Source organism: Arvicola amphibius, chromosome 8, assembly GCF_903992535.2.
Source record: "Arvicola amphibius chromosome 8, mArvAmp1.2, whole genome shotgun sequence".
Lineage (NCBI taxonomy): Eukaryota > Metazoa > Chordata > Mammalia > Rodentia > Cricetidae > Arvicola > Arvicola amphibius.
In genome coordinates this window covers 28,545,323-28,571,353 of record NC_052054.1, presented here as the reverse complement: position 1 = coordinate 28,571,353, position 26,031 = coordinate 28,545,323, and the positions used below count along the sequence as shown (strand labels likewise).

The following is a 26,031-nucleotide window of genomic DNA, read 5'->3' as shown; positions in this document are numbered from 1 at the left end:
TTAACTGAGCTAGCCCTTTTTTAAAAGCATTTGTTGACCAGTTGGTTGGTGGCTGGGATCAAACACAGGGCCTGTACATGCTGGGTAAGAGGTTTATCTTCGAACTCGACTCCTAGGCCCGATGCTTTGTAAAGCACGGAGTCTTTTTACAGGGTTTGGAATACTCAGTTCCCAGCTGGCTGGGCACCACACTCCAAGTCCTATTCTGAACGCGTGCAGGATTTAGAGTCGCCTTTGGCCCTTTCTTCTGCCATTTCACACATCCCTTCTCTTTCTCCAAACTGTTCTGAGACTTACTTTCTCGTATGTCTAACAAGGCATCCTGTGACACCTTCAGGATTCTCTGTGGCTCTAACTACATGAAAGGTTTGGATTTTGTGCTGCGCCAGCTGTGTGATGGGTGGGACCAATTCCTGCCCTCTAAGCTCTCATCAGTGAGCAGCGGGTATTTCTTGGAGTTGCTCAACCTGGAAGAGAGTTGAAATGGAATCCATCCCTGGCTTGGACGTTAGGCCCACGGAGGACTGAGTGTGAAATGCGAAAGCAGGGCTCTGTCCGGCGAGGCTTTGCTGGATTACATGGCTACAAGGTTTTGCTATCTAGAGCCATTTGACTCTTACAGATCTCCTGCTTCTCGATATACTTCACTACTTTCTTCCAACGGCAGAGCCATCTCTTCTACTTGCACTTTGGTTTATATAGTCCCGTACAGAGCACTGAATGTATAGAATGTACCTTCACAAGGGGGCTTGAAAGTATAAAGCCACCGTTAGAAGAAAAACATTCTGAGTTTGTTCTTAATGCTGAGTATGCTGGCCCATAATAAGCTCTCATGTCCTATAACACACTGTCACCAAAGAAGTTTACATGTTAATACTTCAGATGTATCCTGAAGCACATTTGCTTCTTCAACCACCATAGCGGCTATTGTACACAAACCCTGAAGGAACCAGCTAGGGAACTGAAATAAGAACTCATTTGAGGAAGCAACACATTTTTAACTTTGCTAAGCTGTTATCTATTTTTAATAAGATACAAAACCTACATCACAACTGACCCTGGCTTGCAGATATCATTTCCTAAGGGAGAAATGCACCCACTGCAACCAGGACAGGGAGAAATGCACCCACTACAACCAGGACAGGGAGAAATGCACCCACTACAACCAGGACAGGGAGGAATGCACCCACTACAACCAGGACAGGGAGAAATGCACCCACTACAACCAGGACAGGAAGAAATGCACCCACTATAACCAGGGCAGACTTCTGCAACTTAAGGAAGCTTCTTCTAAACTGGTGACTTTAAGACATGAAATTACGTTCTGATGTCTTGCTTCACATAGGTACTTTGTCTGCAGAAGCCACATTGTCTCCTGCTTCTCCTGAAGCCTGGTGGAGGTGAGCTCCACAGCTCCCCTGTTTTCCTCATAAACAGTGCATGAACTGTGGGGAGGGGAGGGAGGGAGTCCTTTAACTCACTTGGAACTGGGAAGCCCCTCCTCATGGTCCAAATGGAATGCAAGTCTACCTTCATGTCTTAAATCAAATGAACCTCTGCAGCAATAATATTTTACTAAAGAACCAAAAATAATAAAGTCACTTTGTATAAGATAAAAGTAAAATAAAAGTGAGCCAACAGGGGCTGACACTGCTGCCTAAGGACACAACACCATGGCAGCGAGCGTCCCACAGACTGGTACAGCGCTGCCTTCTCACAGAACTGTGTGACATTTTGACAGGTGAAGAGCTGCTTTGAGCTGCCTTTCTCCTGGCCTTACCTGGGACAGTGAGGTCATACAGTCACAACTGGCTGAGTCAGCGTGGCATTCCCATGCCCTCACCATGGTAAGCTCACCGATTTAAGGAGAGCCTTGCCTGAGGGGGAGTTCAGCATGTCGGGGTATGCCCATCTGTGCGTGGTGACGCAGGATCAGCCCTTTGTCATACACACTTCCTACCTTCCTGTGTTAGGGACCATTCTACACGGCAACTCACTTCTTCCCCGAGAGGATGGTTTGAAAAGAAAGCCATAGTTGCTTAGGTGACTTGTCAGGATCCCACAGGCAGGAGGTGGTGGAGGCCCCAGTACTCTTGCACCCAAAACTAATTAGTATTATTCCTGAGCAGTTTCAGTTTTAAGAGCAAGGCCTTGCTTCGTCCTTGCAAGATCTGGTGTCATGTGAAATCATTTTCAGTATACTCTTGCAGAGAAATCAAAGACACTCTCTTTTTAGAGGTCAGTTCTTTTTGTGTTGGCCCTAGATCTTATGATAACATACTCAAGGTTAAGCTGCCAGGAGGAACAAACCAGGGATGCCGCCGGTTGGACCCGGCAACAGATCGCAACAGATGGCTTTGTAAACTGGCAGAAACAGGCACAAATGCAGCAGGAAGCCCCTCTAGACATTTCAGCACGTAAAGTGTCCTAGTGTCCGATATTAATTGGAGGTGCTATCTGGAGTGTGAAGAATCCTGCAGAGAAAAAAGCTTCATGTGAAAAGAGCAAGCACCCACGGAGCCTTGGGCACCACAGAGCCTGGAGGGAGAGAGACGTGGGGGGGGGGGGACATCTGCCTAAAGGCCATCAGCATCCAGCATCCCTCACAGGAGGACCAAATCGAACAGATGGAGGAGGTCATACCCTGGCTCACTATTTATAGATGATAGAAGAAGCAAGGAGATTAGAGGCCACAGGGTCACCAGCAGCTTCTCTGAGAAGAGTATACACACTGTGACAAGATGCCGTCTACTCAGTCGAAATTAACCTTTCCCTTTTCTGAGAGGAGCAGGAAGAAGACAGAGGGAAAACTAAAGGAAGTGTGTGTGTGAGGGGGGAATAACTAAAAAAACAGCGCTCATTATATAACATTTGGTCTAGCTTCACATTTATATATAAAAGCACACAAGCGCGCCACTGAATGTGTGTATGTTTGTCTGAACAAATGATGTACTCACATTCATTTTTACATCTGTACTTCCTTCAAAAAGTTTTGGGGAGAGAAATGGACCCAAACTCGACAAACTTCAGGGAAGCAGCTGTCAAGATTCTCCATGTGGTTATTGTAAGCGAGGTGCACCTGACATCTCCAAATTAAACCTACTCACAAAGTCAAATGGAAAAGCACAAGGCGGGAGGTGGGCCGAAACCAGTTCTGGGCAAGGACTGCACACAGGAGCCACCCGGGGAGCTGTAAGCCCACTGCCAACTGATTCCCACCTGCAAGAGTCTCTGATAATTGCCTGGGCACTGTGGGAGTTCTAGATCCCCCACGTGATTTTAACTCTTTGCCAAGACTAAAAAACACTCATCTGAACCAATGGCGCTCTAGCACGCAACCTCGGTCATTGTTTTAACAATGTGACCGTCTGCCCAAGGAGTAAGCCTAATTCAAATAAGGCCCCTAGGGTTGTGGTTAAGAGTGTCACCGGGCTAATTTAGAGCGCGGGGAATAGAAACCAATCCAGCTGGAAGGCAGAATGTTGTCAACCAGGTCCTGCCTGTGGTGTCTGCCACACAGAAGATTCAGGTGAGGAGCTTCTGAGAACCACAGACCTAGATTAAAATCTTGAGAAGCAGCAAAGCTTCTTGAAGTAGGAACCCATTTTATTTATAGCTGAATTATTATGTGTTTCAGCACCACCCAGCATGGTTTGGAGAAAGGGACTCTTCCTAGAATTTCACTTTGAAATACGGACTTTCCCTGGAGTCTAGCTCCTTCTTATATTCAATGGAGTGTCAATGACACACGTTTCATACACAGAAGGTATGGCACAGTACAGGATGGTTCTATTTACCAGAAAGCCAACTCCAAAGAGGAGGTTTTGTGGGCAATTTTTAAAAAGCCACAGAATTTTAAGATAATTGTATGGTAATATTCTAAACTTAGAAACACAGATTTTACTTACAATGCCTCCAGTTCACATATGGCAAACCACTCCCGAGTTCCCACTCTGCTTTCTTTCGAGTCGCTGTGCCCACCTGCACTATCTGGTGAGCTGTGCCAATCCTTCTGGGCATTTTCTCATGCAACTGGGTTTTTAACTTAAGTTAGCACACAAAGTAACGGTTTCATTTTGGCCTTTCCATACATATGTGTTATTATACTGTCTTTATTCATCTTCTTTGCTTAATCCCTATCTGCTTAATCCCCACTTTGCTGGTTCCCCTCCTTCCCCTAAGTAATCCCCCACCTCTGCTTACAAGCCACAAAATTCCATTACCCCCACACCCTCTAGATGACTTCTTTTTACATGCAAGCCGTTTTTTGAAGTAGGATCTCATGTAGCCAAGGATGGCCTCGAACTTCTGATTCTCCTGCTTACATCTTCCAGGTACCAGGATTACATAGGTACATCTAAGCTCTGCTTCCATTTCCAGCACACACACTCTTATACACACTCTTAAATCTAAATTCAACATATGAGAGAAATTTTCACATTTGTTTTGAGTCTGGCTTATTTTGTTTAACAATATTCTTTAGTTTCATTCATTTCCATGCATACATTATGATTTCATTTTCCTTTATAGCTGAAAAAAAACCCCAGTGTATACTGAGCCAAATTTCTTTTTTTTTCCTTTCTTTCTTTCTTTCTTTTTTTTTGGGGGGGGGGGGTGGGGAGGTAGGGGGACTGGGTTTCTCAGTGTAGTCCTGGCTATCCTGGAACTTGCTCTTATCACAGAGATAAGCTTGCCTCTGCCTCCAGAGTGCTGGGATTAAAGCAGAGTACCACCATGCTCAGTTGGGCCACATTTCTTTATCTATTTATCTATTGATGGATATCTAGACCAGCTCCATTTCTTAGCTATTTTGAATAGTGCAGCAATAACATGGATTTCAGAACTAGCTCTGTAGAAGCATCAAAGAAGCAGAATTATTGCAATGTAATTAAGCCCTATTTATTTTTGGTTTATTTTTCTAATGTACTTGTTTTCATATTGTCCAAAATACATTTATCTGCAAATTAACATTCAAGCTTGGGGTGCAGCTCAGTGGCAGAGCATTTGCCTAACATGCAAAAGGGCCCAGGTTTGATCCCAGCCCTCCAGAAAGAAAAACAAGGCTGAGAGACACTCAGCCAGAAAGAGGGCTTATGAAGAAGCTTGAGGACCTGAGTTAACTTCCAAGTATCCATATATAAAGCCAGGTATAAGGCAGCTCCGAATGAGTGCACTTATAATCCCAGAACTAGTGGGGACAAAGGTGGAAGGATTGGGGGGAGGTTTGATGGCGGTCACCTCGGCTCCCGTCTCAGAGGAACAAGACACAGACTGATAAAGCAATGCAGCTATGTTCCCTGGTCTCCACACACACATGCGCAGATGGGCAAACCTTACACATCTTCACACGCCACTTATACACACCACTCTCTTCTCTGTCTCTGTCTCTGTCTCTCTCTCTCTCACACACACACACAAGAAAATTATGAAGAAAGTAAAAATCAAAGTAGCACCTAATAAAAGAAAATAAAATTCTTCATTTGGCTAATAAAATCTCAAATTTAAAAATATATTAAGGAGAATAATACTTAACAAACAGGAAAAAGGCTAACCGTCATTTAACTTACATTGCAAGCAACTACAATGCATTAAAAGGCTAACTAAGGAGATGGATGGAACCATCACTAGAGAGTTGACAGACTCTGAAACTGGAGAAGAACGAGCCTCAATATAACAAGCACACAGACCTGGTCCCTGCTAGGGACAGAGTGTCCAGTGACAGATCACAGGGCACTGTGATTACATTGCATAGACTGAAAATTAGTACCAAGTGTTCATCTCCGTAACACAGTGTGCCACGAGAAAGAGGAACGTATCACAAGGCAAGGTGTATAACCAGTATTTCCAGCTTGCTTTCTGTTTCCGGAGACAGGGTCTCACTCTACAGCCCTGGCTGTCCTGGTCCTTCCTATGTAGATTCATGAAGCTCTGCCTACTTCTGCCTCCTGAGTGCTAGGATTAAAGGCCAGTGCCACCGTGCCGGGTTAGTTACATTTTTTTTTAAACCTAAAAGCCCCTTCCAAGGTTCAGGTGTGAGAGCACAGATGCCCTAGGAAGGAAGGGAGACGTGAACGAGCATGGGACATGTGGGGTCAAAGTGCTTCAGCTCATAATCTCAGAGCCTGGGCTGCACAGGAAGTAAGAAAATCCACGGGGATAAAGAGAAAAAGAGACGGAGCCAAAGGAAGACTCTAGGGCTGGGAATGTAGCTGGAGATCCTGTCTACCACGGATAATGCCCTCAGTTCAATCCCCAGAATCACAAAACAACAAGAACGACCCACCAAACAGAAACTCCACACTGTACTTGGGTTTTGGGTTCAACATGACGTCACTGAAGAGACTGTGTTAGCATCAAGCATAAATACTTCACTTTGAGGGGACTGCAATTTACTCAAAAAAACTTGGAATGGCCAAAATGAAAACCATCAAATCAACAAAACAGACATGGGCAGACAAGGATACAGAACAATCATTTCTCACATGATGTTTGCAAAAAGAGAAAGCCATGCAGCCACCCAGGAAGTGTGGCAATGTCTTATCTAATTGCATTAGAGACAATATATATTTGCCTTAAATGAAAACCAGTTAACACCAAAGACGGTGTACAAATATCTGCAACAATGTTGTTCTTCCTGCAAAAACCTAGGAGTAATCCAAGGTCCTTCAGTGGGTAGATGGGGAAGCACTCAGGGCCTCCTAATCAGCATCCGGATAGGGAGCTGCCAGTGTGCATCACAGTGTGCTCAAATCTCAGATACATTAGGCCAAGTTACGGGAGGTGGGGGTGGGGGAGGTGGGAGGGAGCACTGCAAAGGTTACATTGTTTGCCCACCCCTTTTTGGACAGGATTTCTATGTAGCCTTGGCTGCCCTGGAACTCACTTTGTAGACCAGGCTGGCCTCGAACTCACAGAGATCCACCTGCCTCTGCGGGGATTGAAGACTTGTGCTACCACACCCAGCTGAAGGTCAAAGCAAAAGACGCCAAGCAGGTCAATGAGCCTAAGGAAGTCTGAGGGTGACAGAACTCTTCTGTGTCCTATTTATAGTGTTAATTGTATACTGAATGAAAAGTGATACACAAACTAAAAAGCAAATAAAAGAAGCTGGAAGGATTTTCAATGGAAACCTTTATGGAAAGGTCTAATGAGCTATCTGGTCTTCCAAACTACTCGAGCATCCATTAATTCCTTTTAATTGGAATCACCCAACTTTTGGGCCAACAACTGAATTCCTCTTTCAGGAGTGATCAGTGAACACCTGAATCCAAAGCAATGGCTTTAACTTTTCAGTCTTAGAATGCTTGGCCTTTTTGTCCCTCTTGGGCATCCCTCGGGTCTCTATCTGCCTCAGCTGGCTCTCCGTCCTCCATTTTGAATGTTGGGTCATCCATCTGTAGTTTTTCTTTCTGATCTCTTCCTCACGCCTCCTAAGAATTATTCTCTCCTGGAATGGCTCCCAGACCTGACCTCTGATTTTCTCCTCCAGCTTCACATGTCCACCCGACTCTCTGGTGTCACCAGTGACTATTCGGTGTCCCCTTTGCTGCACGAATTTCATGTATAAGACAGACCACTCCCCTAGCACTCCCCCCGCCCACCTTCTTTGACTAAAGCCAAGCCCTGGTCACTAATATGGCCACGTCAGGATTCAACTAATGAACCAGATTCGAAGTGTCACGCCCTATATCACCGTTTTTCCCTCGATCCTTTGACAGGTGCCCCTTCTAGTCCTGAATTGTTCCCCTCTCGTGCTCACTGCCATGCCAGCGATCTCTCCAGTGACTGCATCGGTCCTCTGGTCTGCACAGCTACTCTGAGAGGAAGCCCTCCTTCCCTGCTTCCAGGGCAAATCTGGCTCATCTGTCCTCTAGACAGATGTCCCTCATATGCTGCTGACAGTTGTCCTGAAGCGCCAGAGTCCTGTGGAGGTTGTGCCCGTGTTAAAGGAACAGCATAGCTCTATCGCTTGAATGGGCGATCAAGAGTCCCAATTCACGGGCACAGAAAACTATCTGATTAACAAGGCTTAATCTAGACACACTAGTCCCTGCCCACTTGACACAGTGCCAAACTGTTGGCTCGACCTTTGGCCCTTCCTTGACTTGGCCTCAGAGCACCATCATTTCAAACTCGTTTCCCCAGACACTTCCTGGGAGCCTCTCACAGCTGTCTTGCTAAGATGACTTAATCTTTGCACTTCTCCAGGCCAGTATCTCCATTTTCCCTCTTTCTCCACCTACCTACCTGTCGTTTGAAGTCTAGGTGCTATCTGCAGGAAGTACTCCGATGACCACAGCCTGTACATATTTGCCTGTGGATGCCCTTACCAAATTGAAGGACCGTCCAACCCCCATGGTTGTAATAATCTACAGAAAGCACACATTCTTGGTCAAATTAGTTTAAGCCTCAATATTTTTAGTTCTTGTACTAACATGACCAGACTTAATAAATTCTCTCACAGTCTTTGAATAATTTTTTAGGTATCATGACACAAGTGTGTCAGAATTCTTTAAAGACAATGCTAATGTAAATTAGTGTTTCACACACATGCCTAAGTAGTGACAGAGGCATGACTGCTTCATGTTAAGATTTCCTTTTACTCAGTACAGCTGCTCTCAACCTGTAGTTCACAACCCCTTTGAAGGTCAAATAACCCCTTCACAGGGTTTCCTAAGACCATCAAAAATATCAGAGACTTACACTATGATTCATAACAGTGGCGATATTACAGTTATAAAGTAGCAGCGACAATAACTTTATGGTGGGGGGGTCACCAGAACATGAACTGTATTGAAGGGTCGCAGAAATAAGAAGGTTGAGAGCCAATGACTTGGCGAGATGTAGAGTTTGCATCGAATGAAGGACTTCTAATTCTTAGGATCTGACTTTCAATAGGGAGGGGTTTACAACCCAGAACTGCCGGAGCATCTACTGTGTTGATCTAAGTCAGTCTCTTCAAGCCAAGCAAGACCACAAAGATCACTATTCTGGAAAACTTCACAGAAGGGACAATGACCAAAGTACAAAGGTCAAAGTCTTTCCACCAGAGTCCTGCTAAAAGAGAAATAAAAACTCAATTCCAAGTTCTAAGAAATTTCTTCCAAAAGAATGGCAACAGAACTCACCCATTATAGGCATTAATTTATTCCTTTGCATATCAAAGTTTGGGCATAAAAAAAGCAGCGTTGCATTTGAACTCTGCAGCATTTTTCAAAGGAGGCTGGCAAATGAAGGAGTTCATTCTGTTCAGTCACTTTCCATAGCTCATGCACATGTGCATAAAATGTGGTACACAGACTCTGAGCTCAAATACTTTTGTGATGTGATTGCCTGTGAATTTGACTGCCCCAAATAATATTCTTAAGAAAGGGACTTGACATCCTCTAGTGGTGAAATACAAATTTGTTTCCAAGGTAATTTTTTTTTGTTCTTGCTTCTCTTTGATTATGGACAAGAAAAATATTACAGTATACTGAAAGAGTGGTTCATCCTCAGGAAAAATTAATTTTTTAAAAGAATATAATCACAACTCTGGAGCAAAACCTAAACAGATGTCCACAGAAGTGCTTCTGAATGTTGCATTTATATAGTATCCTTTAAATAGGTATTATGCTCTCGAAGTTCAATCCATACGAGCCACACACATATGAACACATAAGCCTATAATCTTGAACATATCACAGGTATTGTTTTTGTAATAACCCGAGATTTTAATCTGAAGAACCCTTAAATTACAGCCTTTGCACAGGGCCATTAAATTTAAAAGCCACTTAAGGTAGTACTCTACCTCAAAATAATTATATCTCAAAAGAAAACCAAATGGATGCTTTGAGAAATGTGTTGCCATTTGTAGCTGAGAAAGATGGCACACAGGTAATCTAGGACTTGGGAGGGTGAGGTGGTGAGGCAGGAGGAGCCTAAAATTGAGCCAAGCCCTGTCTCAAGCAAAAACCAGAAAGGAAAGAAATGTGGCAATTTGAGGTGGTAACTTTTACTTCTTTGTGGTAATAAAAGACGGGCTTAGATACCCCTCTTTTTAATAAATAAATAAAGTCCCATACAAGTCTATGATTTAAAAATGATGGAGTGTTTAAATGTGTATTTGACCTGAATTTCATCACCAGGACCCACATGGTGGAGAGAACAGACTCCCACAAGTTGTTCTGCACAGGTGTGTTTGAATACTAAAAACAGAAAGAGAAAAATGGGGAAAAATACAGGGCCAGAAATATAAGACTATACACACATACCTATAATTGATCATACACAAAACATGTTTGTCGGAAATTTAAATTTCTAGGCAAAGATGTGGAGGAAATAATAGACAAAAAATTCCACTTTTAATGAAAGAATACTTCAGTCTGGTGAGATGGATCAATGGGTAAAGGCGCTTGCTGCCAAGCCTAAGTTTGATTCCCAGAACCCACATAATGGAAGGAGAGAACCAACTCCTATGAGCTACCTTCTGATCTCCCACATGCAGGCTGTGGCATGCACACAACACCTTCCCCCGCAATACACACACACACACACACACACACACACACACACACACATAAACACACGTGCGCGCAGCGAAATAAACAATCTTTAAAAAGAAAATATTTCAATGACGCATGGTTGACTTGCATACGAACTGTTAAGACACACGGCCAGTTCATTCCTTAACGCAATCAGGCACTGAATATACTCCAGCTGCAAGTTCGTTTCTGTCTCAACAAGTTCCCATGCAGATCTACAAAGCATTCAAGGGACAAACTGATGCCTATTAGATCGCTATAACAATTTTCCCCCTAGAAGCTGTTACTTATCCATGCCTTATTCACAACCAAGCATGCCCTGGATTGGGGAGCCTGGACAGTTCCCAGCTAATCAAGTTCCCCAATTACTCGGGCATCTATCTCCTCCACCCAAACCAAAATAATGATCACCGATCTTTTTGACACAGTAAGATAAAAGTCAACTACCCTACAGGATGTAGCCTGACTTGGGAATACATTCAGGACACTTTGTCAATCTCAACCTCAGGAGTTTAGGTACAGTCGTAGATTCGTGATTGGAAAATACCGCCAAGCTCCCTGGACCTTGCGTGTTAAAAATAAGACTGCCCTCTAAAAGCGTCTGTTGGGGTGGGGGAAGAGAGGTGTTGCGATTTTTGCATTTAGAAAACAATTGCTTCTGGTTGTGGGTGTGTAGAAGCAGTACCAGCTTGCAACTGCGGGGTCTGCAACTTAACATTTCTTTAAAATAACAAAGCGTCTCCCGCCCCCACCCCAAGTGTAGGAAGGTACAAGGAACAGCGTACTGGCCAGGAATAGAACGGGAGGAGGGTGGTTAGGCGGGAGGGTATGATTTGCAGTTCAGTTCCTGTAGAGGAAAAACAAAATCACGAGGAGGGGGTAAAAAATTGGCTTCATGTTATAGTGAGATGGACGCGAGTGGGCAGACATTGCGAGGGTGTGAGCCACGTTCCTGGGTGTCGGTTGGTGGTGGTGGCGGAGGCAGATCGTCAACACCGAGGCCCGAGGGCCAACCCGGGTGGCAGAGCCAACGCTCACGACTCTGGCTACTGGCGCCACAGGGGGAGCAGAAACTCCACGGAGTCGGGCTCCAAGACCGCGCTTGACCCGGCGCGCTCTCTCCGGGCGATCGGAGAGCTCGGGAGCCCGTCGGCCGCTGACCCCCGGGTCGGTCCCCTCCGCTGGGGCCACAGTTCACCGGCCCGGCGCATCTGGCCGCGCGCTCCCACCGCTCGCCCGCTGGGATTCTCAGGTCCGCCCGCGCCCCCAGCACCGTGCCCCCGACGCCCCGCGCGCCCCCGACTCCCCGCGCGCCCCCGACCTCCCCGCACGCTCCGGCCTGCTTCCACCTGTTGTGGCCCCGCGGGAGCTCGGCGGTGGCCGGTCGCGCGGCCCCTGAGGGGCGCCGGCGCCGGGGGGGAGGGGGAATCACGCCCCGCCCACTCCCACGACCCCCGCGACCCCCTCCCGTCTCGGCCGCGTCGTCACCTGGGTCGCTCTGCGCAGCGCCGTCGCCGCCCCAGTGGCCGTCGCCGCCAGCTCCCTGCTCCGCCATGGTGCTCCGATGACGCGCCCCGAGAACCGCTCCGCCCTCTTCCTCGGCTTCGCTCCCGCCGGGCCCCCGCCTCCCGGGCCCGCGGCCCAGACAGGTGAGCGGTGGCCTGCGCGGGCGGGGGGGGGGGGGGGGGCGGGGACGGCGAGCGCTCGCCCGAAGCCGCCCGGGCTCGTCGCGCCCCCTCGTGGGCAGGTGAGGCGCCGCAGACGCCCGACGGACGCGGTCAGAGCGGACGGCAGAGCTCGGTGTCCCGGCCTGCGGTTCCCGGCCTGCGGTTCCCAGCCACCTCCGCCTGTCGCCCGAGGTCGCCGCCACGCCTGAGTGAGTGATGAGAGCGTCCACCCGCGGCCCCGGTGCGACGGCGAAGGCTTTCGAGCGCTCGGATCCCCTTTGGACTCTGAAGCCGCGCCAGGTCAGTTTCAGCCTCTTGGGGACCGGAGTTCGTGGTGACAGTCGCCCAAGGAGATGATGCCACGTGGTGAGCCGAAGTACACCGGCAGGATTCCACGCCGAGACCGGGCTCCGTCTGCGCTCTGGTCTTTCACCTGGCCCGCGTGGCTGATGAGTACGCGTGTCCCAGTGCGTGCGTTAATGAAACCTGCGTTGTCTGCTGGGGCTTTTCTTATTCTTGGTTTCTGATTAGTAAACTGTCTTGTGACTGTCTTGCTTTGAAGGACTAGGGGCTTGGGGAAGGAGGTTTTCAAAAAGAAACATTAGTAACTGAGAAACAAATTTCTGCCCGAGTAGGCAAAATAAATGATAAGCAACAAAATGCTGAGGGGGTGGCTAAGTAACCTACAGAAATGGAAACAAAAGAAGGAACAAAGAGAAGGAACACAGCAGCCAACCAATTCTGCCTTCACACAGAAAGACAGGTCCCCACCATTGGCTCTCTCAGCATAACCAACGAGTTCTTTATACTTTGAAACCCCACACAATGTGCCCGGGACACTAAAAAGGGTCCGAAAGTATCATTCCAAGGCCAGGACTGGACTGCATCTCCTCATTTGTAGGTTATTTTTGTTTGTTTGTTTTGGTTTTTTGTTTTTGTTTTCTTTTATTTTGGTTGCTTATGGATTATTCCAAAGCACCCTGCTTACAGTGGAAGAGACAAACCGGTCTTTGAACAGTGAGATAGTCCTCCACCATCTTGAAATCAGTCATACTACACTTCCGGTCAACACACAGGAAGCCCCAGGTGAGCAGAAGGAAGCTCTCAACAGAGAGTTCAGCTTGGACCTCACCAAAGATGTTTTCCTTGGTAAACTCAGGAGGGTTCAGGACAGACATCTTTCTCTGAACACCAGCAAGACTCTCTTCGCTGTACACAGTTCAGCATTTTGGCAGACCCCTAGAAAAGGAGGTGATTTGTTTTCAGCCTTTTGACTGACACTACTGAGTACCTAAGCCAAGATTTTATACTAGGTGTTTCTATCCCACCTTAATCCCTTAGGCAGGAGGATCGTCAGGAGTTTGAAGCCAACTAGACTAAATAGTGAGACCCTGTCTCCGAACAAACAAACAAATCGAAAGAGACTATTGGTATGTGTTGTTTGGTCGTAGTCAGTCTGGTGGGTGCTTGTCCACACTCCTATGCTTTTGATAAATTTGTGTTTCAGTTGCTCTAAGTTAATTGCAGTAAGGAAACCAAGCCCAGCACGTAAGGCCTTGGACAGACTCCTAGTTCCAAACCTAACTCAGTGTCTGCTTCACAGCAGACTGTTGATCAGGGACGGAATGGCATCTGTTAAATGTCAGATGCCACCATACTGCCCTTTAGGTTGTTCCTCACTAGGAACACAGGAGCCATCTGCCTTGGGCGCTCTTATCCAGCTCAAAAGTTCTCCAGATTCCCATGCTTCCTTCTCCTCCCCAGGGGTGGAGCTGACCCTCTGTTCACCTCCTGCTCTTTTCCCCAGATGCCTCTCCACCCAGGGCCCTTTGGTTCCCCACAGTCTGTCCTCTTCACCTTCCATCCATTGTCACATGTTTTGTTCAACTGAAGTATTAACAAGTATGGGATTTGGAGACATAGTTATTCGAAACAAGACATGCCGTTTTTCTTGTTCACCTGTAGTAGCTTTCTGAGTCACACTACCAAGTTACTGAGTGGTTTTCAATCAATGGTTCCCCTAGACATCTGGGATTTGTTTGGTTGACTGGCTTGGTTTTTGTTTGTTTAGGTTTTTGCCATTGTTGTTGTTTAGAGACTCATGTAGCCCAGGCTGACCTCAAACATTGTGTAGTTGAGCCTGAGTTCCTGAATCTTCCGCATTCACCTCCTGACTGAAGGTCCATCACCTCATGATGGAAGCACAACGCTATTCCCCACCCCCACCTCCGGTTCCCTGGCTATTTTATAAGTGGACATGATTCTGTATTACCTTCTACCTGTTCACTCACCACTGACTCCTCAGGCTCCCCTGTTGACTTGGAGCCCTTCTCCTTCCCGTTTGCTCCTGAGATCTCCATCCTTCCCAGAGTTCAAGCCACAGCTTTCCTTTCTCTGCCTTGCCGCTCGTGATCCCCATTTATGATTTGCTCCACCTTGGTGACGCTCAAGTCTAGAACATATACTCCTGACTTAGTACCAGCCTTCTCCAACACAGTCTTTAGATTTTGTGTGTATGTGTATGTTTTTTCATACATGTTTGTGTGTGTGTGAAGACCAGAGGTCAAACTCTTGGTGCCCTTCAGAACACTATTCACCATTTTTTGAGACAGGGTCTCTCCTTTGGTTTAGAGCTTGCTTCTAGGCTGGCTGGTTGATGAGAAAGCCCCAGGAATCTGCCTGTCCCCACCTCCCTAGTGCTGGAACTAAAAGCACACACCACCACACCTGGCTTTTTTAAAAATGTTATTCTGGGAATTGAACTCAGGTCCTCAGCTTCCAAGGCAAGCACTTTAGTGACTGAAATAATCCCTTAGCCTATTCTCAATATTCCCTGTACAATTCTATCATCCTCTGCTATGAATTCAACACATTACCCCCCGCCCCCTCCGAATTTCTCCCTTGGAATCTTTCTCTTACCCACATGGGTTCGGCATTTATCCCTCCTCTCCCTTGTCGTCACTGCCCATAGTTCTCAGAACTTCACAATTCATTCACGCCACCCTGGCTTCCTACCAGCCTGACCCATGCTAGTCCCTCTTTCAGATCTGAGACAGGCTCCCCTTAATTCCCCTTACACTATGTCACAAGGTTATTAATCATCTACTACAAGATGACTTTACACAGACATCATCTGATGTCAACCATACTCCCTCCCCATTCCCATTCCCTGAGAGGTCCTTGGGGCCCCCTCCCCCTTGCTAACTTGTACCACTAGCAAGCATTTGCCTTCGTGGCTAGGATTTACTCACTTTCCTTAGAATGCTTCATCTCCTCCTAGCCTGTTGTCTGCCCATGGTGATTCTCTCGGCCTCCACTATCGCCTCTGAAAGTCAGTCAGCAGCCTTCTCCCACATGGAACGTGTCCACCTGCCCTGGCTCAGTGGCCTATCCTCTGAACATCACTAGCCCTCGCTGGGTTTCACACTTGCCTAATTTAGTGCAAATTTGGGTCTTCAATCTGATGTACATTTTTGATGGCAGGGACTTTGTCTTGTTTGTGTCTCTAGGGAGTCTCTGTAAAGTCTGGGACTATGAGTTATCTTATTTGTCCATAGGTTGAAATATGCTGATGTCATACACACTGTCTGCACTTGTGGGCATTAGTGATATTTCTAAAGGGGGATATAGATATGACAGGATAAAAGGGTAGATTATTAAGTCTACTCTGAAAAGAAAAAAAAGGATATAGATAAAAGATACAGATATAAGATAAAAAGGTAGATTATTAATTCTATTTTTAAAAAGCAACCGCTAGTTTTAAATGTTTTACATAGGATTGATTTTTTGTATATAGTATTGATACAAATTTGAGATTAATTTTGTTAGACTATACTGTACATATATTTCTACTTTTATTGTACCTCTACAGCTCATCTAACAATGTAGTGCAAATTTCTAGTCCTTGAAAATTATTATTACCAACCGTTTGGGATAAAAGGAAATACAGGTTAGTAATTAGTCATCTGTTATAATCGAATTTCTCATATTAGGTATGCTTTCAAGGTCAAACAAGGACATATTTTTAGATAGACAGGTCATCTTCAAACACTTCAGAGATCTACAGAATATGACATTTAAGATGTTTTAATAACCTAGGTTCTTCTTTTTTATTACAATGAGACATGTCCACTACTGGTAGCAGCAGTCTACTTCAGAGAAGATAATGGGCATTGAAGAAACTCCACATGGAGTTTACTTTCTTTGTGGCAAAAGTAAGCTGCTAATCAAGAAAATGCCCTTGCCTTGACTTCTGACAGACAGTATGTCGTCCTAATTAGATAAGCAGTACACAAATAAAGGACTGCCAAATATTATCAAGACAAGGAGGGACAGCCCTTCAGAATATCCTGCTTCACAGAAGTCTATCAGATAAGTAGGCCCGTAAGCCAAAGATAGATGCCCCAACCATTTTGCAGAGGAACTTTGGGTGACTGTCCAGGCAGCCAGCGATTTCTGTCATTTTGCACATTTGTTGGAAGTCACTTGCTTGCACTTCCTTCTTACTCAGTTACTATTATTTCATTCTTGGGCCTTTGAGGGAGTTAAAGATTGGATAGTTATAGTTTACCAGATGCAAAAAGTAAGTTATGATAAAAAATAAATTAGGTATAAGACTTTGGACTCACCAAGATAGGATAGCTATGGAGTATTTTCTCTAATTTTTTTGAATGCATATAGACTAGACATTGTTGATATATCTATTGCCTTATATATTGTATATAGTCACTGTACTTATTGTATAGTTTTTCTTTTTTTAAAAAAATATCTATTTATTAGGTATACAATATTCTGCCTACAGGCCAGAGGGGGCACCAGACCTCATTACAGATGGTTGTGAGCCACCATGTGGTTGTTGGGAATTGAACTCAGGACCTTTGGAAGAGCAGGCAATGCTCTTAACTGCTGAGCCATCTCTCCAGCCCCTAGTTTTTCTTATATTAACTATAGCCTTCCCTTTTTATATTAGACAAAAAGAGGAAATGTAGTGACATTTCATTTGTATTTTGATAAAGTTTGCCTGAAGTTAAAATAGCTGCACTCACTGGTCAGCCTTACAGACCAGGCAGTGGTGACACACACCTTTAATCCCAGTAGCCATGCTACCTTGCCATAGAAACCATGGGTAGTGGTGCACGTCTTTAATACCAGCACTAGAAAGAAATATAGGACGGGAGGAAAAAATTCTCACACACAGTCTCATTCTGAGATTCCTGGAGGCAGGATCGCCATTTCAGACTTGGGTAGAGCTAAGAGCCAGTGGCTGGCTGGTTTGCTTTTCTGACCTTCAGGTTCAACCCCAATTTCTGCCTCTGGGTTTTTAATTAATTATACTATATGGCGTCATTTATTTCTCTTCTATGGTGCTACAGTGTCTCACACATCATAGCCTTTGAAATGGGTGAAGTTCATCTTTGTCAAACTCCTTTATGTAGTGGCCTAGCAATGAAGGGTACAAAGTATGCAACGGCAGAATTTAGAGAAAGAGACAAGAATGTTGTTTTAAAAAAAAAAACAACAACAACACTGGACCCACTTCTGGAAAAGCTATCTTATTTCTCCCTGCATAACTTTTCTTTTCTAAACTATATTCCTAGTTCTCACCCTTTCTTGTCTTGAAAAGCTTTTCTTGATTCTCTCTGGCAGATGTATCCATAGCCCTTCCTACACTTTTGATTCCACTTCTGACACTGGGCTTGAGGGGCAATAACTATGTCTTAACTCATACTACAGCATGTACTAGTAGCCTAGCATCTATTTATTTATTTATTGTGCTATGTGTATGTGTGGCGGAACTCAGCTTGTACACATGTGGAGCTCAGGGGACCATCCCAGGAGCAGGCATCACCTGAGCTCGTACCACACGCTAAGCACCGACTAAGGACCTTACCTGCGCTGTCCTTGTCTGAGTCTCAGAATAAACCTTGGAGGAAGACAGTTTCCCCATTTCACAGAGGCTAATCTTCCAGAGGTCACAGGTCGGGAGGGAGCTCTCCTCTGGGCTGAGTGGTCACAGTCTCTACCTTAACTGAACTCATCATCTCACCCTCCCCCTCCCCCCCCAGGAGAGGGGCCTTTCCCGCTCTGCTTCTCCTTGGGCCCAGAAACGAGGTGTAATTTGATCACGTCATACCGCTGATGGGGGAATTTTTAAAATGTGTCTGGTCCTCTTATTTTCTTGAAAAAAAATTTAAATTGTGTGTGTGTGTGTGTGTGTGTGTGTGTGTGTGTGTGTGTATAAGTTTGAGTATCCAAGGAGGCCAGAGGCAGATTCCCCTGGCGCTGGAGTTACAGGTAGCTTATAAGCTGTCTGATGTGGGAGCTGGGAACCAAACTTGAACCTTTGGAAGAGCAGTAAGCATCCTAACCACTGAGCTATTTCTCCACTCCCAAGGTACCTGCCAGTCCTTCAGATGGCAGATCAGTATCTTTTTGTTGTTGTGTATGGTGTTGCTAGAATTTAAAGTCTTACATAGCACTAAGCAAGTACTCTGTTATATTACTTCAAAAGCATCTAGGTCATTTGAACATAAATCCAAGTTGAGAAGCCCTGGCATGGCAATGCTAAAGGCCTTCCCAGTACAAACCTTTCATGAACCTTGGCCCACAATAGCACTGCTTTCTTGTGTGCTTGACACAAAATGTTAGCAAAAGCCTAAGGATGGTGACTTGGGACACATTGTAACATATTTGTAAATTAAGAAGGTTCAAAGCAGGGTGGGGTGGGAGGCAACAGAGACAGGCACGGGGGTGGGAAGACTTAAGGAAAGACAGTATGATTGAAGAGTTGGTTGAAAATGGGTAACTTGATCCCATGTAAATATAGTGTAAAAGAAGCATTTAAAACATTGGAATTAATGAGATGAATTGTGTCTTAAACTACTTTCTTCAAAATTCCCACAGAGAAGTCAAGAGTCTAATGATCTGTCCAAAGTTAGAGTGTTTTAGAGATGGTCAGCCTGTTGCTGTCAAATGAGAAAATATTCAGGAGAATATTTCATATATCCAGATGCAGCACGTTTATTTTCACATAGGAATAAACACCATTTCTGTTACTGAAGACTTTTGTATGGGTTAAGTCACACTACTCGACCGCCTCTTTGTAGTTTCCGTCCTACGTCCTAAGCACATCCCTGCGAATGTAGGAAAGTCATTTTATTTATCCTTCTGAGAGCTTCGTATCTCATCTTGTTAACGTGGGAGGCTCACAACAATATAAGATCTGGCTCAAAAGAAATCCCCAAATACGAGAACCACATTAAGGAGACAGAAAAGAAAATGACGTCCAGTTGAATCCTTCTTGCAAACATCTTAAGACATGGAATGACTTCTGCCATTTTCAAGGTAATGGGAAAAATACACTGAGTCTTTAAAATTTTTCACTTTGACCACTCTCTTGCTCCCCTCTGTTGTCCCCAAGGAACAATCTGGATCCCAGCTGTCCTTTCATTGCTTCAACAGAGACAGACTCTACTTAATGTCATAATTTTTTTTTTTTAAAAAAAAAACCAACCAAACTTTAACCCAGTCATTTAGTTCATCAGCACAAAATAGCCCATGTTCTGGATGTCGTCAAAGTAGCATGTTGGCAATCTTTTTACTTTTCGAGTAAATAAGACACAACGGGTAGCTTTAGAACAAGCTAACATCACCATGATCCAGATGTGCAACTGGTGCAGTTCAGTAGTACATGACCACCTCCGACAAACACACTCGGCCAGACACGTAAGTTACACAATACAGTCAATATGACACCTGGTACAGAGAGTAAAAACCATCACTCTTAGGTTCTGCGCACTTCTAAAGAAAGAACGAAAGAACTTTGTACAACGATCCAAATTACGTATTTCTGCTCAGGTGCTCAGGGCACATCACACACACACAGAGAATCCTTAAAAGGTTATGGTCACATTTTGGTTTTGATCCAGTGGTACACTGTCACACGAAATGTCCAGTCTGTTCCGTGCTAAACACTGGACTGAAGATGCAATAGCTGCTGACTCAAAAACTCTACCTCCATGAAAGTGGCAGACTAAAACGGTCCTCAGCCTTAGGGTGCTAGTCAGGATGACCGTGAAAGCCTTTACGGAGAGTCCTTAGGGATCTTGTTGAAACAGAAGTTAGGAAATTTCAGTGTGTTTTGTCTATCGTTTTCTTTTTTGACATGAGTAAACAAATACTGGATTTAAAGTGCAGCTTCTTTCTCTTCTCCAACTTCCCCTCACCTAAGGAGAGCAGTTCTGGGTTGACGTCAGAATCCCCGCTGAAGGTTAAATCAGTCGCAGTCAGGCGCGTTTGTCCCGAAAGTCAGCGATGGCCTTCCACAGCGTGCACAGCATCCCTCCCCTGTGTAAAGGACAGAAGAACAAGCTGAAGACCACCGTCCCCTGGACCTGCCCTTGGAACAGAGAAGGGGCCATGAAGCGCACAGGCATATTGGGCCTGATATATTCTGAGCACATGGTATTTTCTCACCACCCTTCACGCCTTTCCCGTCCATTTCTGAAAGTACCAAGTACAAGACACCATTTTGTTTTCAGCATTCTTGAATTGTGTCTTTATAGAGAGGGCTGCCAGTTAGGGATCTGCTTGGGCTGTGACAAGGAATTGTACCAGATGATTCAAAGTAGTCTAGCTGGCGAGTCAGCGACAGATCTGCTGTTTATAGGATTGTGAGCATTTCTGCACAGCAGCCTCAGAGAATCTGCATGACTTTGGTCTGTGATATTATTTAGGAACTCGCTTCCAGTTGTTCGCCACACACTTAAACAGAAATACTCGTTATTAGAGTTCCCCCCAATAGCCTGGCCCAACTCACTCAGTTGACTCAGGGGGTTTAAAACTAGACACAGCCCTTCCTGAGCCTGCAGAGCTGGTGAGGGGACCCTGCAGGGCAGGAACCCAGGCTTCCTGTTCTCAACCCAGGGTTTTTTCCCTCATGACAACCAAAAGTAAGGGGGTGGGGGAGCGGCACCTTAGTCTGAGGTACTTTAAATCATCACGTGTCACGTAGTAGAGAACATCCACGAGCGTGTAATCCTCAGCCAGAAACTGCAGAGAGCAGAGTATGCGTACAATGAGATGCTCTGTGAAGCTTCAAAGCACGAAGGCTGTCCACAAGACAAACACTGCTAGTAATTAAGAAGGAGTCTAAGCCGGGCAAGTGGTGGCGCACGCCTTTAATCCTAGCACTCGGGAGGCGGAGACAGGCAGATCTCTTGTGAGTTCGAGTCCAGCCTGGTCCACAGAGCTAGTTCCTGTACAGCTAGGGCTGTTACACAGAGAAACCCTGTCTCAAAAAAACAAAAAAGAAAAAAAGAATGACTCTTAACAGGAAAGCCACAAAAAAAAAAACCTTCTGGAATTATTATAGAAAAAAGCCTTCTGGTGACCAAATTAGAAAGAAAAACATTCGTATGATTCACATTGCTTATGGATTAGAAGAGACGCAGGTTTAATCTCACTTGTCGTGACACAGGCTGCTGACAGCTAGTGTTTGTACTGAACAGGTCTAGTGCTCTACGGCTCTGTTTGTTCCCAGCTAGATCAATAGTCAGGGGACATTATTGCCTATACTCAGCCTTTGAAGTTTTTCATAGCCAATAGCAGGGACTTTCCTGAAATCCACTGCAACGTCAGTCCTGGATGAGACCGGAGCTTTTAATTTTAAAGCAAATAGAAGGGACAATGATTTAGTGGGTCATTACTTACTCCCCAAGACTCGAGCCCAAGAGGATAAATGTTTTGGAGAACTTGGTTGGGTGTATTGTTTTCTCTTAGTAAGGGAGTTATTTTAATTTAGTTAGAAGCCAATTGTTAAATGTAGATTTCAAAGGAGACCATAAATTTTATGTAGTCCAAAATACTGTGAAAAGAAAATTTTATTTTAGTTATTTTAAATTGTAGATATAAAGCTGATGACCGTATAGGATTATTAAGAGGTCCTTTATAGCAAATCAAAAATACTACATCTTTTAAAAGCAGAGTTTTTATTGCTGTGTGTATGTATATGTATTTGTATGTGGGTGTGTGCACAGAGTGCAGATGTGGCTGAACTGCAGATGAGGGCATTGGAGCCCCCGGAGCTAGAATCATATCTGGTGAGTCAGCAGATGTGGGTGCTGGGAACCAAAGCCAGGTGCTCTATAAGCAGTATACACTCTTTTTTTTTTTTTGGTTTTTCGAGACAGGGTTTCTCTGTGGCTTTGGAGCCTGTCCTGGAACTAGCTCTTGTAGACCAGGCTGGTCTCGAACTCACAGAGATCCGCCTGCCTCTGCCTCCCGAGTGCTGGGATTAAAGGCGTGCGCCACCGCCCGGCTTGCAGTATACACTCTTGACTGCAGCAGCGTCTCCCAGTTTCAAGTAGTGCATCTTAATACATACGTATGTATGTATGTATGTGTTATACATGTAATCTCAAGTCAAATGCTCTTCATGCTAACTCTGGGCCTATGATGGTGAGGGAGGAATTAGGTTGTAATAGACACGTGGTTTACATAGGAAGTATTTCTGACATAAATCCACTAGCTACACCTACTTTTTTCATGGAACAAATGAATAGCCACTGCCTAGTGGAGACTAATAATGTTATAAAAGAATTAAAAATTTAACAAAAGTGGTAGCAACAGAAGGACATTTTTCCTGTAGTTCTGGCTCCACGCGCTCCTTACTCTTCCTTATTTCCAGCCCACAAACAGTAGAATCCTTAGAGGTCATGGACAACGGTGCACTTGTCTGCCTTACTTCTTGCCTTTATACATCTCGTACCTTTAGACTCATTCATTGTCCTTTGGGAGAACCTCTCTCTCTTTCTCTCTCTCTCTCTCTCTTTCTCTCTCTCTCTCTCTCTCTCTCTCATACACACACACACACACGCATGCACACACGTGCGCACACACACAGCGGAATAAACACATACACAGAGATACACACACACAGATAAATACACACAAACCTGAAAACTTTGTGTCAGAATTTGCTGTGCTGGTGTAAGACTTTTTTTTTTAATCAGTGGAATTCACCTCTCTCTCCTAATGTTTAGGTCCCAGGAAGGCAGAACTATGTCTGACTTGCTTGGCAGTGTGTCCCCTGTGTCTAAGGTACCTGGCACATAGTAAGCACATGATTATGTAGAAAAGTGGAAGATCACAGATACCACAGACGGGTTCTCTTTACCCGACTGATAGTGTCTTCGTCAGCTCCATTGTCTCTCAGCCAGCCAGTAAGTTCAGAATCTTCAGTGGTTGTGCCAGCAGAGTTCAGGCGGCGCGTGGGAAACCCAGGGATATCTAGAAAATTGGGGAAAATCTTTAGCCTCATGGAAGTAATCTGGAATACTCAGCATTCGTGAAAATTTCCTGCTAATTTGCAGGCTGTCAGAGAAGAACTAATAGAAGCCATTAAGGATAGACTGTATAAATGACAATAGAAATAAATGGAAAGTCAGAAGTAACATTGTAATGATATGCCCTTTCACACTCATATCTGAAGTTCGGCGCTTCTTAGAATTAACTTTGTGCACCCAAATTATGCTTTGTATTTTTCATGCAACTAAGAGGAACAGTTAGCAGAATATTATACAACTAAGAGGAACAGTTAGCAGAATATTATACAATTATAAGCTCTCTCCCCATGATTGTACTAATACAGAAGAGCCAGATACCCGAACAAATAACTCTAGAAACAACTTACAAGTTCTCAAAAAACGTGTTTCAACCTATGGCTTTTTTTCCCTGTAAGCTTATCCTACTTAAGTCCCTCCAAATCAAAGGGGAAAAAGCTGGAATATGCTGAATACAAATGCTAAATAACAAGAGGAGCATTATTTTATTCTGGCACTCTGTGAATTCTTTAAGAAGAAAGGGGGAAACAGTGGAGATCCTCGTTTACCTCAATAATACATTATCCCCAAAAGAGTAACTATGAGCCTGCATTTTTACTGTGCTCATAGAAGTTGATCAGTCACTATAGTTAAGAAGGGGATCTTTACAAAGGAATTCTGTCCGGCTGGTCAGTCACGGAGCTATGACTGAGCTGTGACATACACCTGCCTGCCGGCTTCCCAGCCTTCTGTGGCAACCCGATTGAACAGTCATACCTAGATAGGATTCCTTTGAAACTCTGCTGCTTACCTATGGGCTGGGACTTAAGCTTCAGGTGTTTGATTTCTTGGTCTTTTTCTTCAATAGCTTGATGGAGGAGTGCTTGTAACTCTTTCTCTTTCCGCACTAACTCTTCAAGTAATCTGCAGGAGAGAGTCACATTGGTTGATGGAATAATGAAGCAGGAGGTAACAGCTAATTCTGTCAGCATGGGCTTCTTTCTCAGGCTACAGCGAGCCCAGAGATTTTATGGAAATAAAAGGCTCAATGCCAGTGGCTCTGATGAGCTCTCAGTAGACGGGCATGCAGCAGATCTGTGGAGACTTGTAATCATCCTTCTTCTTCTTCCTTTTCGTTTCTTTTTCTTTGTTGAGACAGGGTTTCTCTGGGTAGCCCCGGCTGTCCTGGGGAACTCACTCTGTAGATCAGGTTGGCCTTGAATTCAGAGCTCTGCCTGCCTCTGTCTCTGCTGGGATTAAAGGCGTTTGCCACCACTGCCCCAGCTGCAATCATTCTTCTTAAACTATGAAAATTGGAGGACTTAGGTGAGACTGCCTACTATAGTATCTGGCACAGACAAGGCCTCAATAAAGGCTAATGGTTATTGTGGCAATCCTTTCAGTACTGCTGTTTTCTCTCTCACTTCTGGGGGTGGGTAAGGCTAGGAGACACTTAAATAGTTAGCCGTGCTCCTGACACATTGAGTTCCTGAGGTGGATCTGGTGCGCTCCTAAGAGTTTCAGAAAGATAACTTCTGATGCTCATTTTGGACCATGGTAGGCTCCCTCAGCAACTGAAAACCAACCTGTGACCTGCTGGCAGTACCCAGCGTGTTTCTGGGAGGAAACTCTCCAGCCTATAGAAACTGATGTTCTGGTCCTCTAGAAAACTATCTCTGAGTAATTCTGATCGACAATCCTACAAGTTTAAAATATATAATTATTGGGACTGGAGAGATGGCTGAGTAGTCAACAGCATTTGTTCTTGCAGAGGACCCAGGTTCAATTCCCAGCACCCACAGGGCAGCTCACAACTGTCCAAAGCTCCAGTTCCGGGAATCTAATACCCTCTTCTGACCTCAGAGGGCACCAGGCACACGTGTGGTGCACAGACATACATGTGAGCAAAACACTCACATACATTAAATACATCTAAAAAATAAAACAAAATTATTTATTTACAAGGCCTTTAAGACAAATTCCTGCCTAGCTTGCAGCGCTCAGCAAGCGATCTCTGTCTCACTCTCTAACCATTGAGAGATTTCCTCCAGGACCACACATGGCCAAACGTCTTGTGTCTTTCCGTTGACATGCTGTGCTGTGGAGGCAGCATGCTGAAACTGAGAGATAAGCCTGGCTCTGTGGCCTGGCTCAGCCGCACACTTCCTGTGTTCACCTTAGACACATTTCCCAATGCTTCTGGGTTCCAGTTTTCTCACTTGTTAAAAGGAAATGGGACACTTCTAGAAAGGATTACTGAGAGAATTCCACGAGACAACACAGATAAAGTGCTAAGCCCAAGAAGGGGCTCCTCTTTTGAGCCCCAAGATTTACTCTATGCAGGACCTAAATATGAAGCCCTTGTGAAGGAGAGGGGTCACAGGAGAATCAGGAGCAGAGGTGGGGCAAAAGCAGGGTACAGTAGGAGAGAGGGGTGGGACGAAGAAGACGCACAGGCAAAGAAACTGCGGAGAAAACATTGTCCACAGTTAGGTGAGTTAAACAGCAGGGACTGAAAAC

The 26,031-nt window shown here is 45.0% G+C and overlaps 2 protein-coding genes across 4 annotated transcripts in view; both read right to left on the bottom strand.

Annotated features, from left to right (window-relative positions):
* Positions 1 to 12,125, bottom strand: part of Map7 (microtubule associated protein 7) — a 140,999-nt gene extending 128,874 nt beyond the window's left edge. For 2 of the 3 annotated variants that reach the window (XM_038338848.2, XM_038338850.2), the window contains exon 1: positions 12,012 to 12,092. In XM_038338848.2, the coding sequence (XP_038194776.1) occupies positions 12,012 to 12,078 (67 nt within the window). In that variant the 5' untranslated portion in view covers positions 12,079 to 12,092. Of the gene's footprint in view, positions 1 to 12,011 lie in introns of all 3 variants that reach the window. The other variant, XM_038338849.2, reaches the window with a different exon arrangement.
* Positions 12,126 to 19,185: 7,060 nt separating this feature from the next.
* Positions 19,186 to 26,031, bottom strand: part of Map3k5 (mitogen-activated protein kinase kinase kinase 5) — a 210,988-nt gene continuing 204,142 nt past the window's right edge. Inside the window, exons 27-30 of the mRNA XM_038339073.1 lie at positions 24,323 to 24,435; positions 23,367 to 23,479; positions 21,165 to 21,241; positions 19,186 to 20,536 (exon numbers count right to left, since the gene is read on the bottom strand). Coding sequence (XP_038195001.1) covers positions 20,476 to 20,536; positions 21,165 to 21,241; positions 23,367 to 23,479; positions 24,323 to 24,435 — 364 coding nt within the window. The 3' untranslated portion in view covers positions 19,186 to 20,475. The remainder of the gene's footprint in view (positions 20,537 to 21,164; positions 21,242 to 23,366; positions 23,480 to 24,322; positions 24,436 to 26,031) is intronic.